The sequence below is a fragment of the Dermochelys coriacea genome, chromosome 10, assembly GCF_009764565.3.
Source record: "Dermochelys coriacea isolate rDerCor1 chromosome 10, rDerCor1.pri.v4, whole genome shotgun sequence".
Lineage (NCBI taxonomy): Eukaryota > Metazoa > Chordata > Testudines > Dermochelyidae > Dermochelys > Dermochelys coriacea.
In genome coordinates, this window is record NC_050077.1 from 84,559,113 (window position 1) to 84,577,955 (window position 18,843).

Genomic DNA, 18,843 nt, shown 5'->3' on the forward strand with positions numbered 1-18,843 from the left:
GATTGTGGGATTTGGGTTTTTGTTTCTTGTGCTTTGTTTTTTGAGGCAGGGACCTTTAGGATCCCTACTCCCATTTCCTCCCATCAACACAAGTCACATCTGGACAGAAGAGCTGAAAAAGTCACTACATCTTGGGATTGCTTTTATTAACAAAGAGGAAATTCCAAAAATACCCTAGCAGGAGCCCTAACCTGAGCCTTGTCCCGTGTTTGCTTTGAGGGCTCCTTGCAATCACCCTTACCTCCCTCTTCCACAGGGCTACTCCCACTTCCCTTATGCTCAAGGAAGAGCAAAAGATTTACAGACTTTAAGGCCAGACGGGATCTTTGTGACTATCTACTCTGACCTCCTGCCTAATGCAGGCCATAGCATTACACCCAGAAAGTCCTGTGTCATGACCTACAGCCCATGGAAGAACTCAAGCAGATCTGAGGCTAATAAGCCTGTCCCAGTAAATTGGCAGTAATTAATCTGACACCCTGCAGATTCCCAATACTTCCGAACAGGTGAAAGCCTGCCCTAGGCTTACAGCTGTGCTGCTGTCATATCTGCAGTGTAGACAGGCCTTCAGTCTCTGGCTTTTTCTCTCCTTTCTTTGCCCTCCCCTCCTCTCTTCCTTTTCTTGCTTCCTCTTAATGTTTTCTTTTGGGTCAGAGGAAAATTTATCCTCAAAGAAAATCTGGAGGAATGCTCTTCCCTAGTAGCAAATCAAACCATCTGCACCATCGAGCAGCTCCCACCCTCATCAGATAGTGTTAAAAGAAATATATTAAAACATCAACCACTACCTTTGAGTCAGAGAAAGGATGTTCATATAACACTCTGTTACTACAGTCAGATAATCTCACATGGAAAACGTTTTCTTTTCGTTAGTAACCATGGCGTATAATCTGGGATAAAGCCAATCCTCACACCTGGGCATATCAAATCACTTGCCCTACTAGCAGGGCTCAGACACTGAGTTCTCATCAGCAGTGTTTCACAGGTTACCAAGCCAGCCATGAGAGAAACAGAAGTGCCATGCTTGTTTTTGGAATGAGGTACAATCTTGTGGGATAAGAAGAGACGCAATGTAACAGCTCAGCTGAATGGGGATTGGCATTTTCCCTGATCAGCACCTGGTGGTTTATGACCAGCTCGTCATTCCTGGCTCCCCCTTTTTCACAGGCACAGTTTTGTGCCTGCAAGTACCTGCAGGAGCAGCTTCTACCATGCAGGAGTCTAAGTGCCTTGTTCATTTCACAAATTACTTGTAAGTGCAAAATAGTATTGGTAAAATGGAGGCTGAGTAGGTGTATGTTAAAACTCAGACCCAGGTGCTCAGACAGCTGCAAATATCTTGCTACTGCAGACTGGCATGTTAAATATCCTCCAGCACTGGCCATTTTTAAATCAAGACGGGCTGTTTTCCCAGAAGATCTGCTCTAGTTCAGACAGGAAGTAATTCAGGGAAGTTCTCTGGCCTGTCTTAGACAAGTCAGACTATGATCAAAGTGGTCGCTTTTGGCCTTACAATCTGTGAAATATTATTTGTCCTAACTTTATTTTTGTTCGAGTATAAAAAATACTCTGTATAAAGAGATTTTCTCAGCTCAGTTTAGGACCCACATGTAGGATTTCTTATGAACTCAGAAAAAGATAACAGGGTTTTTATGTGTGGTGGAGATTTCAGCATTCCCCTGCAGCCTTGAGAACTTAAACATGACACCACACAAGTTGCAGTAGTGCAGCATTAAGAATTAGATTGCACCTAGCCCTAATGCAACCACATAAGGATTTCTTTTTGCATGACTGCATTTGGGCTGCCTGAATTGCAGTTCCAGGCCCTCAGAAGTGCAGAGCCCCTGTGTGCCAGATACTGCCCCCACCCCAGGGAGGAACAGGAGAATAGGTGAAACCATGGGTCTGCTTCCCTATACACTACCCAGCAGAGCTAATGGCTGCATGGGACAAATATGTCGCTCCTATATAGTGGTGTGACAAATTATTCCTCTTCCCCATGCAACAGGAGAACCCCTGGGAAGAACTGTGCGGTTGTGTGGCTTTTTGGAGAGCCAGTGTCTCCAGGTGCGATATGCTATGCCTTAAAGGCACAGTCTAACTCTAAACAAGTGGAACTTTCTGACCTGATGTAATTTTGCTGGTGGTGGTAATACAGTTGCTGGGGCAAATACTCCACTAGAGCGCTAATGTTCAACTGAGGATGAAAGATGTGCACACGCTAGCTAAAGGGCTGCTTCTACACTTTACGGAGATTCACTGAATGGTAGAACACTCCACTGGAAAAAAGAAAAACTGCCATCTGTAACCAGATACAATTCTAAATTGGCCAAAAAGCTAGTGATGAGTCCCTTTTGATGACTGTAATGTTTATAATTATTCATGACTCTAGGAAAAACCCAGTAAAACATGATGAAGAACACACAAGCATTTGTTCTAGATCGAGAGCAAGTGAAAATGAGTGGAAGTTAGAGGTTGAATTGGGCTGGTTTATGGCACCTTGGTGAGTAGCAACGTCTCCCTTGAGGCTGCAGTCTTGTCCTCCAGGATATTTCATTTAACAAATAAATTAAGGACAAGATCTGAAAAATTAAGGATCAACAGAGAATTTGGATTTAAGTCTATAGAAAGAAAAACCTAGGCCAGGAAGAAGTAAACCAAAGAAGAGCTGTCTGCCTGTGTTGTCAGATTGCCTGAAAGAATAGCCCAGAGAAGTGTGACTGACCCCAGTTCCTCAATGGGCTATTAACTCAGAAGCCTGATAATAATTAATAATGCAAATGTCAACATTGTTTGCAGTGTTGTTGTAGCCAGGATATGAGAGAATGAAATACAAAAAGTAAACAAACAGTGTTAATGGTGGAAATTAAATTAGATGTATGTATTGCATATTTAATACGAATATAAAGATATTATAAGTAACATATTAGGAGAATTTTTAAAAACATGTTTTTAATAAGCAGTTACCCTTTAAAATTGTGTCAAACCAGCCATTCAGTAGTGTTATTACTGAGTAAACAGAATCCTATATGAACAGATGAATCCTCTAGAGTGGAAAATCTAGGAACCTACTAGCAGAAAACTCTCCTTATTGCCAGATGCCTCCTTAGGACATGGAATAGTCTGTTCTCTTAGCCTTGTTTGCAATTATACCCGCTTTCTGTACTAAGGTTAGATGTTTATTATGTATCATAAAAATAAGATGTATCATAATTCCCATGGCTCTATTCTGAACAGAAAGAGGATAATAAATTGCCCCTTTTAAAATTTAAGATGATAATTGAATCATTGATTTTGTCAATGTCAGATTATTAAACACCTGGTAAAACAGCTGGAGCACTTTCTAAATATCAGCAAAACTTGCCAGACTGGATCACACGGTCAATTTTCATTGGAAGTGCATGTATATGATTGTCATTGAACAAATGACAAGCAATGTAAATAATTAGCTGTTATGCTGTTTACATTGTAAAATATTATCAAAAAGGGAAGAGGCTTGCACCTAAATGTGATGGATACAAGGGTATGGTTAACAGAGAGCCTGAGGCATACTATAAAATCCTGTTTATAAACCTATTGATTGGGATGATGAAAATTGTCCAGTCAGTAGTATTACCTGGCTCATGGGCTTGGTAATTGGATATAGAAAATTTTTCACCTTTCAATCAATAGTTCAAAACCAGCCTAGGTCAGTTTGCATACAGTAGAAATGGACAGAAATGAAGTTTCTGATTGCATTTGGACACATTCCCCATGATGTCTGGCTTTGGAAAATCTTTTTCTGTTATTTAACTGAAGTTTCGTAGCTCTGGAAAGCTAAGAATATGTCTACACTGGTGGAGTTACAGTGCCCGCAATTACAGCACCGCTCAGAGAGTGCTGTAGGGAAACTGCTGTTGTGTGTTCACACTGTCAGGTGCCTGTGCAATAGTGTGTTCACACATGCGGCACTTGCAGTGATATTCGGAGCAGTGCACTCTGTCCCACAGAGCATCTCTTCCTCTTTTGCCGCTAAGAGTTGTGGAAAGGTGGAAGGGGTTGCAGGTCATTCTGGGTCCTGTCCCAAAGTCTCATGATGCATTGCTTCACATCCCAGAAATCCCTGTGTTTCCGTCCGCATTTGGCACCATCTTTCAATGGTTTGTGTACTGCGCACTCTGCTCTGCCTCTTTGGGCTGCAGGAATGGATCCCGCATTGTTGACCAATATGCTGCCCGGTCTGATTAACATGTCACGAGAGGCAGTGGAGTTATTCCTTAAACTACAAAGGCAAGAGCAGTTTGACATTGATCTTGCCACATGTAATAGCTACGATATTAGATTGCTTGTGGCATTCACGAGGTGCTGACCACAGTGGAATGCCACTTCTGGGTTCGGGAAACAAGCGCTGAGTGGTGGGATCACATCGTCATGCATATCAAGGATGACGAGCAGTGGCTGCAGAACTTTCGGATGAGAAAAGGCACATTCATGGGACTGTGTGATGAGCTCGCCCCAGTCCTGCGGTGCAAGGTCACAAGAATGAGAGCTGCCCTGCCATTGGAGAAGCACGTGGCGATTGCACTGTGGAAGCTGGCTACTCCAGACATGCATCCGATGAAGTGAGCTGTAGCTCATGAAAGCTTATGCTCAAATAAATTTGTTAGTCTCTAAGGTGCCACAAGTACTCCTTTTCATTTTGCGAATACAGACTAACAAGGTTGCTACTCTGAAACCTATTCCAGACTGCTACTGATTGGTCACTAACCAATTTGGAGTGGGAAAATTGACTGTTGGACTTGTGTTGATGGAAGTGTGCAGGGCCATTAGTCACAACCTGCTTCAAAAGATTATGACTCTGGGTAACGTGCATGACATTGTGAATGGCTTTGCACAAATGGGCTTCCCTAACTGCGGAGGGGCAATAAACGGCAGGCACATTTCAATTCTGGCACCAGACCACCTAGCCACCAAGTACATTCATTGGTAGGGGTATTTCTCAATGGTTCTCCAGGCACTTATGGATCACTGTGGGCATTTCACGGACATTATCGCAGGGTGGTCCGGAAAGGTGCATGATCCCATGCATCTTTCAGAACACTGGCCTGTTCAGGAAGCTGCAAGCAGGGACTTTCTTCACGGACCAGAAGATCATCGTAGGGGAAGTCGAAATGCCCATTGTGATCCTGGGAGACCACACCTACCCCTTAATGACGTGGCTTATGAGCCATACATGGGGCACCTTGACAGCAGCAAGGAGCAGTTCAACAACAGGCTGAGCAAGTGCAGAATGACTATTGAGTGTGCTTTTGGCCATTTAAAGGCCTACTGGCGCTGCCTATATGGGAGGCTGGACCTGGCTGAAGACAATATTCCAATGCTTATAGCCACATGCTGTATGCTCCATAATATTTGTGAAGGGATGAGTGAAAGCTTCACTCAGGGCTGGACCGCTGAGGCTTAGCGTCTGGAGGCTGAATTTGAAAAGCCAGAGACCAGGGCTATTAGAGGGGTGCAGCGTGGGGCCATCAAGATCAGGGATGCCTTGAGGCAGCAATTTGAAGCTGAAAACCAGTAATATTTGTTGCTATGCTCAGGAGTGCAGTGCTTGTAATCCTAGGAGGTGATGGTGATTGGCGCAGACGATGCACTATGAAGGTTTAAGAAAATTGCCTGTTGCTTTGCAGGGCTCTGTTTGTTTTCAATTAATGGAATAAAGATTGGTTTCAAACCAAAACAATTATTTTATTAAAAAACAACAACCAGAGGAGAGAGACAAACAAGAAAACACATCAGCACTGAGGAGGATGGGGGAAGGGAGGGTCCCAGGAGGAGGGGGACGATTAAAGATTTGTGTATGTCCAGGTATTATATCCAACCTTCCCCTTTGGAGTACAGTGCAGCCGGTACTGGACTTCAGCAGGGCTAAACTGCAGAGGGACGGGTGTTGAGTTCAGTGGGTACTGGGAGTCTGCAGGGCTGGACTGTGATGGGGCAGGAGTGGACTGCAGCGGGTACAGACTGGAGCCAGGAGGTTGATAAGAGTGTGTTGGCGGTGTCTGGGGGGCACATGGGAAAGAGTTTTGTGACAGCGGCTCCAGGGGAGGGTGGGCATGGAGCTGCTCGGTTTGCAGTACTAGTAGCGCCTGGAGCATGTCCACTTGGCGCGCCATAACGTTTAATAGCTGCTCCGTGGCTTCATTCTGGCGCGCCGCATTCTCCTTTCAGTCCCTCTTCTCGCTGTCCCACCCAATTCCTTCAATTCCTTCACTTCAATTCCTGTTTCTCGGCTGCGAAGTGCATCATAACCTCACACAGAAAGTCCTCTTTAGTTCTTCGTGGCCGCTTTCTAATTCTGCGCAGCCGTTCTGCCACCGATAACAAAGAGGGAGGCTGGGCTCCCAAGATCATCTCTGTGAAGCCAAAATGCAACGTTTTACAGAAGCAGCATTGCTTGCAATACACAGACCACTGACTCAGTGATTTAAAACACAGCCACTATTCACAAACCTGTCACTAACTGGCTGACCCCAGGCAAGCACACATGAGCCAGGAGACCCCCAGAATGGTGAGTAACCGCAGCGGCAGAGGAAATCAATGTTCCAGGACTGTACTGTGCACTGGGCATGTGGCTCTTGGGGAGAGCTAGCACTGTGTGTGTGTGTGGGGGGGGCTTATAATCATTACTGTCCCCACATTTTCCACAGGCTGTGTTCATTATGAAAGATATCTCGCTGCTGGGTGTGAACAGGGAATCAAGGGAGGGTCTTCTCCAAGCCTGCGGCTTCTGCCCTGGACCTTATGCGGCTTGCCTGTATGCAAAAATGGTCCTCCCGCCCTGTGATGACAGAGTGGCCTGGGAAAGTTACCCTTAATGGGGCAAGAAACAAAGCAGTTCTGCCAAAGAACCTGCAGCAGATTTTATATATATATATATATATATATATATATATATATATATATATACAGTAGATTTTAAATGGCTAATAATAGGACTATGGTTATATTTCAACAGAAGGAAGATTATTTGCATTTTTTAACTAGGATCTCTAGTTCTCAATAATCCTATAGCAACATCTTGGGCAAAAGGGATATACATCTTCTATGGTATCATGAGGTTCAAATTGTACCAATAGATGCCCCATACACATTGATGCTGTTGGTCTGCCATTATTTTTACCAATTAGCATTGGATAATGTGTTATCCAAGCTAGCCCCTATCAGTCCACAGGGTAAGCTTCTGACCTACTTCTAGCACCTGTTTTCAGCAGTGTACAGAGCTCTGGGCTTCTTTCTGAGAATGATCTCCTATATTTAACACTTTGGTGTGCAAATCACTCCTAACAACCTGTGTTTCATGCTCTGCTACAAGATTTTGGAACTTGCCTCATCTTGTCTCCATTTTACGATTTACCAAGATAACAGCGTGGTCTGCTGTTGCAGTGTCCGTTGGACAGAGGCCCTGATGCTGCCAGATTATAGGGGTGGTCTCCTGAAAATTCCTAAATGTTAAGTGGCCAGGGGAGGGGAAGAAGGCCTGACTTTTAGGACCCCAAAGACAGATACCAGGGCCCCTGGAAGAGCATGCAGAAGTGGTAGTGTTAAGAGCCACAGCCAATGTTGTCCTGGCCAAAGGTGGGGTAAGAGGCCTTTGTGATGTGAATCCTAACTGCTCTCCCTCAAGAAGATAGTGAGAGTATGAGATTGAGGTGGGAGAGGAGTAGATAGGGCCTAGATGGACCTGATGTTGGGGAAAGTCCCGGCTAGGAGGGAAGAATGGGCCTGGTGTGGGAGGACATGCAGGGCAGGAGTGAAAGGATTTGAGGAGGGGCACGAAGCAGATCAAAACTGAGGTAAGGCAAAGCCTACTGAGAAGTGGAGCAGGACTTATTGGGTTACCCCTGAGGGATGAGCTTCTGTAATAGGGCAGGCAGGCCCTTAATGGCAGGCTACAGGCCCAGGACAGCCCTGTTCCCACTTCATAACAGGGGAATTCTGGAACTTGTAGTTCTGAGGACTGATGGGAGTTAGAGGCACAATAAGGAACGGTGGGAAGAAGTGCCAGGAGCTATACAACAGCACTTACCATAAAATTGAGAGAACACTGACACCAGGCACTGGTTCTCAAGGTGACAGACTGAGGGAAATTGGAGATATAAATGACCTGGCGGCTGTTTGTCTGTTTTGGATGTTTGTTTTGCAGGGAGTTTGGGGGGGAAACTTGGTGAAACTTTAGTGAACTCCCTGGGCAGGATCCTTTCTCTTCCATCTCTCTGCTGCAACTATCCGTGGAGTCAGTGAAAATGAGTAGGTTTGTGGGCAGAGCTCTGGTCTGATCTGCGGCAATGCAAGCCCTCACCCATGTACAATAGGACCATTGCATGTTCTACTTCCATAGTGCCAGCTGTGATGAGAGCAACGGCAGCACAGCCTATGGCCAAATCTGAACAAACACTGGGAATGAACCAAAAAAGGTAATTGATTAGTTAATTTGAAATAAGACACTGCTCTCCTAGTCAAATGATGCAGACAAGGCCACAGATGCCCCTGGGATTATCTCGGTATTTGGATGTTATGATGTTGGACCTCTAAACTAGACCATCAACCTGCTAATCCACTTCCCTCTCCCCAGTGAAAGCTAGGAGGACTGGTTCGTAGGTTCCCTCGCAGGGCTCCCCATGCCTGGGGGAGCAGGGGGGTCCCCGGGGGGCAGAGGGGGGTCCCTCGCAGGGCTCCCCGTGCCTGGGGGAGCAGGGGGGTCCCCGGGGGGCAGAGGGGGGTCCCTCGCAGGGCTCCCCGTGCCTGGGGGAGCAGGGGGGTCCCCGGGGGGCAGAGGGGGGTCCCTCGCAGGCCTCCCCGTGCCTGGGGGAGCAGGGGGGACCCCGGGGGGCAGAGGGGGGTCCCTCGCAGGCCTCCCCGTGCCTGGGGGAGCCGGGGGGTCCCCGGGGGGCAGAGGGGGGTCCCTCGCAGGCCTCCCCGTGCCTGGGGGAGCAGGGGGGTCCCCGGGGGGCAGAGGGGGGTCCCTCGCAGGCCTCCCCGTGCCTGGGGGAGCAGGGGGGTCCCCGGGGGGCAGAGGGGGGGTCCCTCGCAGGGCTCCCCGTGCCTGGGGGAGCAGGGGGGTCCCCGGGGGGCAGAGGGGGGTCCCTCGCAGGCCTCCCCGTGCCTGGGGGAGCAGGGGGGTCCCCGGGGGGCAGAGGGGGGTCCCTCGCAGGCCTCCCCGTGCCTGGGGGAGCAGGGGGGTCCCCGGGGGGCAGAGGGGGGTCCCTCGCAGGGCTCCCCGTGCCTGGGGGAGCAGGGGGGGCCCCGGGGGGCAGAGGGGGGTCCCTCGCAGGGCTCCCCGTGCCTGGGGGAGCAGGGGGGTCCCCGGGGGGCAGAGGGGGGTCCCTCGCAGGGCTCCCCGTGCCTGGGGGAGCAGGGGGGTCCCCGGGGGGCAGAGGGGGGTCCCTCGCAGGGCTCCCCGTGCCTGGGGGAGCAGGGGGGGACCCGGGGGGCAGAGGGGGGTCCCTCGCAGGGCTCCCCGTGCCTGGGAGGCGGGTGGAGGGGGGTCTCTCGCGCCGCAGCTGCGGCCTGGGCTCCCCAGACAGGGGGGTCCCCGCGCTCCGCGCTCCCCAGGCCGCGGCTTCTCCCGCCCGCCTCGCCTCGCCTCGCCTGGCGCCGGGGCCTGCGGCGGCCGCGCGCCGCGATTGGCCCCGCCCGCCCGTCGCTCAGCGCCGGCCCCGCCCCCCGCCTGGCGCCCGGCCGCGCGAGGACCTTGCACTTGGCTCTGCCGGGAGTCGGGGCCGCCTGGGCGCCGGGATGCCGCGGAGCCGGGCAGCGGCCGAGCGCCCCCGCCGAGCCGCCGGGCCCCTGTGAGCGCCCCGCCGCCGCCGCCGCCGCCCGCCGGGCCGGCGAAGATGCTGAGCCGCTGGATGAGCGGCAGCAGCAGGAGCCTGGAGCGGGAGTTCAGCTGCACCGTCAGGCTGCTGGATGACAGCGAGTACACCTGCACCCTCCAGGTCGGCGGGGCGGGCGCTCGCGGGGCGTGGGGGGGTCGGGGTGCAGCTGCCCCCCCCCCGGGCGGCACCGAGCATCGCACAGCCTGCAAACCGCGCTGCCCGGGCTCGCTGCGTGACCCACCCCCGGAGCGGAGCCGAGCCCCGCAGGCTCGCCCCCGCTGCCGTGAACTTCACGCTCCGGGCAGCTGCCGCCTTGTTGGGGGGCGGGGGCCGGGCGCTACCTCCCACGTCGCCCCGCTCTCTGCTGCCTGCCGCGGGGCAGGAACCGAAGAGACGCGCCTGGAAGCCGCGGCCCGGGGGGTGGCCCTGCCGCCGAGACGGGGAGGTGGGGAAGCCGCTGGCCCTAAAGCGGGTTCGCGGTTTGCAGGCGGAACGGGCCGGGGCGAGCGGGCAGTGCCTGCGGAGGAAGGGGAATGAAAGATCCCGAGCGCGGCTCGGAGAGGGGGCTCCGGGTAAAGTTGCGCACAGCCGGCGAGCTTGGGAGGGTGTCAGACCTTGGGAAAACTCCGTCTCCGCCTAAGCCGGGGGGCGGCCACAGCGGGAAGATGCGGTCCCTAGACAGCCATATGCTGGTCCCTTTGGGGGAAACCTTACTTCTGTTTTGGCGAAGGGGGAGGGGTGCAAACGGGCGTGCTGGTGCGTGGGATATATATATATATATATATATTTTTTTTTTTTTGGTAAGAGCAGACCGCATGCTCCTTCCTGTGCAAACACTGCGGTTCCGAGGGCTGAGCCAGCTGGCACCGATGGGAGACTTGTTTAGCTCTCTCCCGAAAAGCCCTTCGTATGCCGGGGCAAAGAATCCGTGCGGGTGTGAATGAAAACACTGGCGATGGGGAAGAATCGCTGACTGGGAGAACCAGCCCCCTGCCACCCCCATGCCCTGCAATCCCACTTCTCAGCTCCTCCAGTCCGGGCTGCCAAATGGAGGCTGAGGACCGCAAACAAAAGCGACGCGGGAGCCGGTGCTGGCTGTTCGCTTCCAGCCCCTCACCCCCTCCGGCACGTCTCTTCTCCCGCTGGTCTGTAGAGACACACCGGGCTGACACCTGGGCTGCTAATAGGATTTCATGGGGGTTCTAAGCATTAAAGCAACTTCTGGGCATGGCGTTGTAAAGTTTGTGTTTTATGGAGAATGCTACAAATCTGGATGGTTTTTCCTTCAGATGGGAACAAAGACAAACCTGTGGCTTTCCAGCTAGATGTGTGTGTGTGTGTGTGTAAATCCGATGCTTATCACTGAATTACAGGTTTCAGAGTAGCAGCCGTGAATTACAGCCACTCTAGATGCTAACAGCTGGAAGCATTACACATAGAGTGGGGGGAGGAGGGGGAAGAAAGCAAATGAATCCCTACTTCATTCAGTGACCTTTAATTCTGAAATGCGCCCCCCCCCTCCGCTTCTCAACTGGGCAAATTGATGTATCCAGTTTTTCAGCCCTCAGAAAGAAAAGCCTGATCAGCTTGACTGGGATGTTGCTCAGGGGAGGGAGTTTAGTCACACAGAAGCTTTTTGATTCCACCAGGAAAATAATGTCTCGCGTCATTATTTTGATCAGCGCTTCTGTGAGTCAGAATTCTCGGCATTCACAAAAGAATAGCTCCACACAGGCCGAGTGGCCCTGTGAAACGGGGGTAGTCTCTAGCTTTTAGCAAGGAGCTTACCATTTTCCCCACTGTGTTCCCCTCCCCTCAAAAAAAAAACAAAAAACCAATTTAATGGAATATGATGAATTTCAGTGGACTAAAGTTGTCCCCCTTACCCTCCAACCCTTCCCACAACATCACTATTATTGGATATACCGTATGTAAAATAAGTGCCTTCGTTATTTTATAGAACTAATATATTACCCTGATTCAGTCTTTTATAATAAACCAGAACATGGACAATTGCTGCAAGTTTTACTGGCATTATTCTTTTTTGTGCTCAAAATCAAAACCCGCAACTTTCACTAACCTTCCCTAGTGCAAATATGATTACAGAACGGCTCTCGGGCTGCTGCTTTCCATTGGTGGGGTATAATCAAATCAAGTAAACATTGTTGGATGATGGAAGAAGAGCTTAATTTATACCTCTTGCTGAGTAAAATTGGTGCTCTTAGACTTGCACAATTCTGCCGAGGACTCTGTGAGTGCAATACATATAGTAAGTGCTTTTAAAGATGATTTTGATGCAAATTAAAGTATAGTAAATGCTGTCGGAGCCAAACACAAATACCAGGAGATGTATCAGAGTACTGCCTGATTTTAGTTATTACCCGTATTGCCTCTATCCTGCTCTGACTGATTTAATTTTAAAATAGTCTAGATCACTATTCAAAGTGTTCTAGGCCAGATAAGTGTTCAGGTATTGTGTTGTAATGAAATTTTCTCGAGTCAAAATCAGTTTTTCCCTCTAGTCTGGATATGAATGATTTGCTTGTAAGGATTTAGTGATATATCATTAGGCTACTAGAATACCAGAATGTTTTGAATGTGAGTAATCTAATCACAACACTATTGCCTTAACAACTAGCTAGGAACTATAACATTAGGACTGAGGACACAGGGTGGCTGACATGTACAAGAGGTTTCCATTTTGTACAGACAGCTTTTAATTTTAATTTTTTAATCATAATAGAGAACATCCATGTGATAAGCATGCAGACTGAATGTACACCATAGCACTCATTGTTAAGGCTAAGATTTTGGCATGGGTATTTTAATTAAAAGTCATGGACAGGACGCGGGCAATAAACAATAAATCACAGAAATGTACACACATTAATGACGTTTTAACTACATCAGTACTGAAGCCCGAGTCCTGCCGCCTGGGGCTGAAGCCCAATTCCCATTGCCCGGGGCTGAATTATTGGAATTTTCAAGAAGTCGTGGAGATCTCGTAAAATCATGGAGTCCATGACAGATTCGTAGCCTTACTCATTGATTCTGTTTCCCGACAGTGTCAACTGGCACTCTTCCAACTTGTAAGCTGTAGAAAATTCAGGCAAGGTTTTTGGATAATTGTGATACAATGTGTAAATAACAACTCCTCCCATCTCTCCACTGATTTTATTTGGGCGGGTTGCTGATTCTGACTCTATTGTAGCTCGAGGGCAAGTAGAAAATCTTTTAAATGCATGCAGAAGCATACTTCGAATTAAAGAACTGGTTACAAATAAATACTGCAGGCTGTGGGAGGCTTCACTTTTGCTTAAGCAAAGGAAAATAAATAAATGTGTTTTTAAAAATCTATTCTGTGTAAATAACATCTCAGGAATGTTAATATTACTGATTTCCTTCCCCAGCTTGCCTCTCCCCTACCTTAACTGCAAAGTAGTGACTGAAGTGGCTGTAATGGCAGTCAAATTAGTTGTGCTTATACAAAAATCAATTAATTTTTGAGAGATTGCTTTTAATATAAATCAATTGGCTAAAAATGTAGCTTAGATAGGTAAGTACGGGCAATCCAGTTTGGAAGAAAGCTGGATTGTCTGTCTTTGATTTACTTGGGAATAGAATTAAAATAAGAGTATCCTTATACGGTGTATAATTTTGACATAAAATGCCACTTGATGCTGTGTTTCACCAGTTTATATGATTTTTGGGGCAGTAAACAGAAATACTGGTATGTTGTATGCATGATTTCAGGTAAAAAAGAGTCAGTTCATAATACCCTCACAATCAAGGTTACCACAGGTAAATGTTTTTCTATTGCTTTCATGCTGACTTTTAAGCAAAAGTATTTATATTCCATTACAAATTAAAGCATACCTGGTGGAAATGTATAATGTCTCAGCAATGAGAAAATCACTGTAAATTTACAGCCTAGAGAACAGTGAATGACTTTTGAAGGTCATTACGTTATAAATGCAGATATTTTCTATGTCTTACACAAGTCCATGGCATTTCTTCATCCAAAGTGAGATGTACCTTTTCATTTTTGTTTATGTATGCTTCTATTTTTTGTTAAATATAGAGACAACATACAAATCAGAGGTTATAATTTCAGTGTGTAGGACCATTAAATATGATGCACAGAATGTGAAAGGGGTTCGTGAGGATGTTCTGTAGAAGTTTGTAATTTTGTAAATGGGAATGGAGACGCGTACAGAAGTTGGCTATAGAGAGAGATTGAGTAGCGATTTACATCAGTGGCACATATATGTTTCTGAATGTTGAACATCTGACACATTGGCTGGCTTTTGTATTGCTTGAAAAAGAGGAACAATTCAGAAATTGATCTAGTTTTAACAGAAATACATCTCTAAGAGAATTGGTTAAACCCGTTAACCAAATTTAACCTCTGGCTTTGCTTGACAAAGGACAGCTAATGATATGTTTTGTAGACAGTTACTTTGAATATTCCTTTTCTCAATTAAATCTTTATGAACTTGATTACAGAAATCTCATTTATTAATATTCCTGCACTAAATGAGCATGTCAGCATCTATGCTCTGATGAATCCTTTGTCTATTTTGATCTTAATTTCCGTTCTAAAACATCTAGTCTGAATGGGCTAATTGCTTCAGTAAAGGTCCTTCCCAAGCCAAATAACCATGGGCCTGATCCAAAGACCATTGCAGTTAATGGGAGTCTTTGTACATTGACTTCAGTGGGCTTTGGATCAGGCCCCTCATAAACATTTTTGTATTCTTCTTATCCACTAGAAGTCTGACATCAGAGGGTTATTTTCTTAGCCACTGCCCTTGGTATAACGTGTAGCGCTGATCTCAGTGTCTGAATACAAGCAGGAACACTGATTTCAATAACTTATAAGGGATGTGGAGTTATTTCAATGACTTTATATGGGTAGAGGAGCATAAAGCTGTTTATATTTTCATGTCTTGGGAAAGCTTTTGGTTTAATAGTATTAGGTGATCTTAGGGTTACTAAGGGTTGCCACAAGTACTCCTTTTCTTTTTATGAAAAGCAGTAAAATCAGTATCATCCCTGCTTCTAAAACTGATGGTGAGTCAGAAATCTTAGGGTGTCAGAAATTGTCACGGTTCAGTTGTGCTGTTACATAACACAAGTTTTATAAACATTAAACATTCACTACTCCAGCCAAGTTCTGAATCCCAGCCATTCCTAAAAATCCCAGTAACGGACACATCACCTGGAGAACACGAGGAACCTTAAATCTTTTAAATCTTTTTTTTTTTTTTTTTTTTAAATCTATCATGCATTCCTACAACTACAATACCCACCTGCTGAAGTGAAGAAACAGATTGACAGAGCCAGAAGAGTACCCAGAAGTCACCTACTACAGGACAGGCCCAACAAAGAAAACAACAGAACGTCACTAGCCATCACCTTCAGCCCCCAACTAAAACCTCTCCAACGCATCATCAAGGATCTACAACCTATCCTGAAGGACGACCCATCACTCTCACAGATCTTGGGAGACAGGCCAGTCCTTGCTTACAGACAGCCCCCCAATCTGAAGCAAATACTCACCAGCAACCACACACCACACAACAGAACCACTAACCCAGGAACCTATCCTTGCAACAAAGCCCGTTGCCAACTCTGTCCACATATCTATTCAGGGGATACCATCATAGGGCCTAATCACATCAGCCACACTATCAGAGGCTCGTTCACCTGAGCATCTACCAATGTGATATATGCCATCATGTGCCAGCAATGCCCCTCTGCCATGTACATTGGCCAAACTGGACAGTCTCTACGTAAAAGAATGAATGGACACAAATCAGACGTCAAGAATTATAACGTTCAAAAACCAGTTGGAGAACACTTCAATCTCTCTGGTCACTCGATCACAGACCTAAGAGTGGCTATACTTCACCAAAAAAGCTTCAAAAACAGACTCCAAGGAGAGACTGCTGAATTGGAATTAATTTGCAAACTGGATACAATTAACTTAGGCTTGAATAGAGACTGGGAATGGATGAGTCATTACACAAAGTAAAACTATTTCCCCATGAAGAAAAGGAGTACTTGTGGCACCTTAGAGACTAACAAATTTCCCCATGGTATTTCTCCCCCCCACCCCACCCCCCACTGTTCCTCTGATATTCTTGTTAACTGCTGGAATTAGCCTACCTTGCTTGTCACCATGAAAGGTTTTCCTCCTTTCCCCCCCCCCCCTGCTGCTGGTGATGGCTTATCTTAAGTGATCACTCTCCTTACAGTGTGTATGATAAACCCATTGTTTCATGTTCTCTGTGTGTGTGTGTATATATAAATCTCTCCTCTGTTTTTTCCACCAGATGCATCCGATGAAGTGAGCTGTAGCTCACGAAAGCTTATGCTCTAATAAATTTGTTAGTCTCTAAGGTGCCACAAGTACTCCTTTTCTTTTTTCTTAAATCTTTTGTTCATCTCATAGACGCATAGACTTCAAGATCAGAAGGGACCATTATGATCGTCCAGTCCGACCTCCTGCACAACGCAGGCCATGGAATCTCACCCACCCACTCCTGTAATAAACCCCTAACCTATGTCTGAGCTATTGAAGTCCTCAAATCGTGGTTTAAAGACTTCAAGGTGCAGAGACTCCTCCAGCAAGTGCCCCGTGCCCCACGCTGCAGAGGAAGGCAAAAAAAACCCCAGGGCCTCTGCCAATCTCCCTTAGAGGAAAATTCTTTCCCGAACTCGAACATGGCAATTAGCTAAACCCTGAGCATGTGGGCAAGACTCACCAGCTAGACACCCAGGAAAGAATTCTCTGTAGTAACTCAGATCCCACCCCATCTAACATCCCAACATAGGCCATTGGGCATCTTTACCGCTAATAGTCAAAGATCAATTAATTGCTAAAATTAGGCTTTCACATCATACCATCCCCTCCATAAACTTACAAGCTTGGTCTCATCAGTTTTGACTCTAGTATAGCCATATAATTAATTTATCATGTCTGATTCCCCTATGAAACAATTTATCAGGAAGGCAGTCTAATAAAACTTTGAATAAAATGTACATTGAAAAATATTACTTGTCCGAGGAAAGTTTGGTATTTTCACTGTGATGTCAATATCATTGGTAGTATAAAGAACCTGAAATAATGAATGATTTATTGCTTAAGGGCACCAAGTACTTTACTGAAAAGACAGTTGGTATTTTGTTGCAGAAATGCAGAACATGAATGCCTGGGAAGAGAAACATGAAGACATAAAATATGGATTTGAGATGTAACAGCTTCTCACATAACTTTAAAACTGTCCTAATTTTAACAGTCTTTTGCTCCCTTGGACAAAAATCCATATAATATGCAAAGTTCATTGGAAGATGTGACAAGATCATTAATAGATAATCTACACAATAGACTATAGGAACCCCTGTTTCTTGCAGCTCTAGCCGAGTGAAGGTTACTTGTACACAGGAGTGCTGGAGATGCGGCAGTATCCCCGGGCTAAAAGTAAGAGCAACAGAATGCATGGCTTCCATTATATAGAGCAGTGGTTTTCAACCTGTGGTCTGCAATCTCTAGGGGTCCTCAGACTATGTCTAAGATTTCCAAAGGGGTTCGGACCTCCATTCAAAATTATTTAGGGGTCTGCAAATGAAAAAAGGTTAAAACCCACTGATCTAGAGGATTTAGTTTTGTTCAATGGCTTTCAGCACTCCCGCTATAAGAATTGTTCCAGCATCCCAGCTTGTTCACTATCTTTTTTTTATCTTCTGATAGTTTCCAATTGCTTTTTCTGGGAAAGATGCTAGCAAACTTCTACTTACAGAATGGGATTACTTGTCTGAAATCCCAAGCAAAGGTGATGTGTTTTTCATTTGAGGATTTTAGCTCTCTACCTACAGCTGTGAACTCAAGAAACCATGAGGCTTCATGTTATAAAGTTTATAACTGTTTCTAGTGCCTCCTATTTGAAGGCAGAAACATTAGTCTCTCCTCAGCCTGAAAACGAACTGCAGGTAATAAAGGGAGTACTGCAAACAAGAGACACCTCTTCAGAAACACTGAGTAAGAATGAGTTTGAGGAACAAACACACTGACAGTGTTGTTTGTCTATATGGTAGGTAGAGCTCTGTGGATTTTTTGCACGATCTCAGAGCAAGCTGCCAATAAGATTAAAGTAATGTAATTGTATCGGCAGGAATATATTGACCCTAGGTGAAATCCTGGCCCCATTAAAGTCAGTGGGAGTTTTACCATCCCAATGACTTCAATGGGTCTAGGATTTCACCACATGTGTCCATATTACTATATATTGTATACATACAGTTTTAACAGTGGTAAAAATAGTACTGTCAAGACTTCTTTACAGCTGTTTTTCTGTGAAATCTATTGACCAATAATGCATTTACTCATAAAAACAAAAATTCATTTGTAAGAGAAACCTGCAATTCGTGCCTAGCTAAATCACTATAGAACTGTATGCTATATGTACCGCATGCTTAATTCAGTGCCTAGACATTTAAGTGCATATGGTATGTGGGTTCATCGCGTTATGAAGTTTGCAATAGCAAAATTGTGTGCGTATGTGCTGAGATACACAATGTGTAGGTGTTAAGAGACATAGTGGTACCCTGAACTCAGAATTTCCTTCATTTTAACTTCATATTTATTTTCCAATTTTATATCTTCAATTGTAAGAATGTAAAAAGACAGCTGTTGAAAACGTGCTAAAGCAGAAATTCCCACTAAAACAAACAGTGCCATCTTTACTTTCATTTTAGCGGAAGCTAGTGTTAGTGGAAATGTTATGGCTATATACTGAGACTATTTTTACTGGTGCTACTGCAATGCTTTTTGAAGTGCTCGCATCCTATTAACTTGCACAGGAGCTGGTATTGTAAAACCAATATAGAAATTCTCTCCTATCCTCTAGTTCAGTAGCCATTTTCCAAGGTGAATATTTTTTAGTTTTTTTTCCACCCTCAGGATATTGAGGAATTATTTAAATTT

The 18,843-nt window shown here is 46.2% G+C and overlaps 1 protein-coding gene across 5 annotated transcripts in view; it reads left to right on the forward strand.

Annotated features, from left to right (window-relative positions):
* The first annotated feature begins 9,777 nt into the window (after nucleotides 1–9,777).
* FRMD5 (FERM domain containing 5) overlaps nucleotides 9,778–18,843 on the forward strand; it is a 346,861-nt gene continuing 337,795 nt past the window's right edge. For 4 of the 5 annotated variants that reach the window (XM_043493290.1, XM_038418838.2, XM_038418837.2 and 1 more), the window contains exon 1: nucleotides 9,797–9,974. In XM_043493290.1, the coding sequence (XP_043349225.1) occupies nucleotides 9,873–9,974 (102 nt within the window). In that variant the 5' untranslated portion in view covers nucleotides 9,797–9,872. Of the gene's footprint in view, nucleotides 9,975–18,843 lie in introns of all 5 variants that reach the window. The other variant, XM_038418836.2, reaches the window with a different exon arrangement.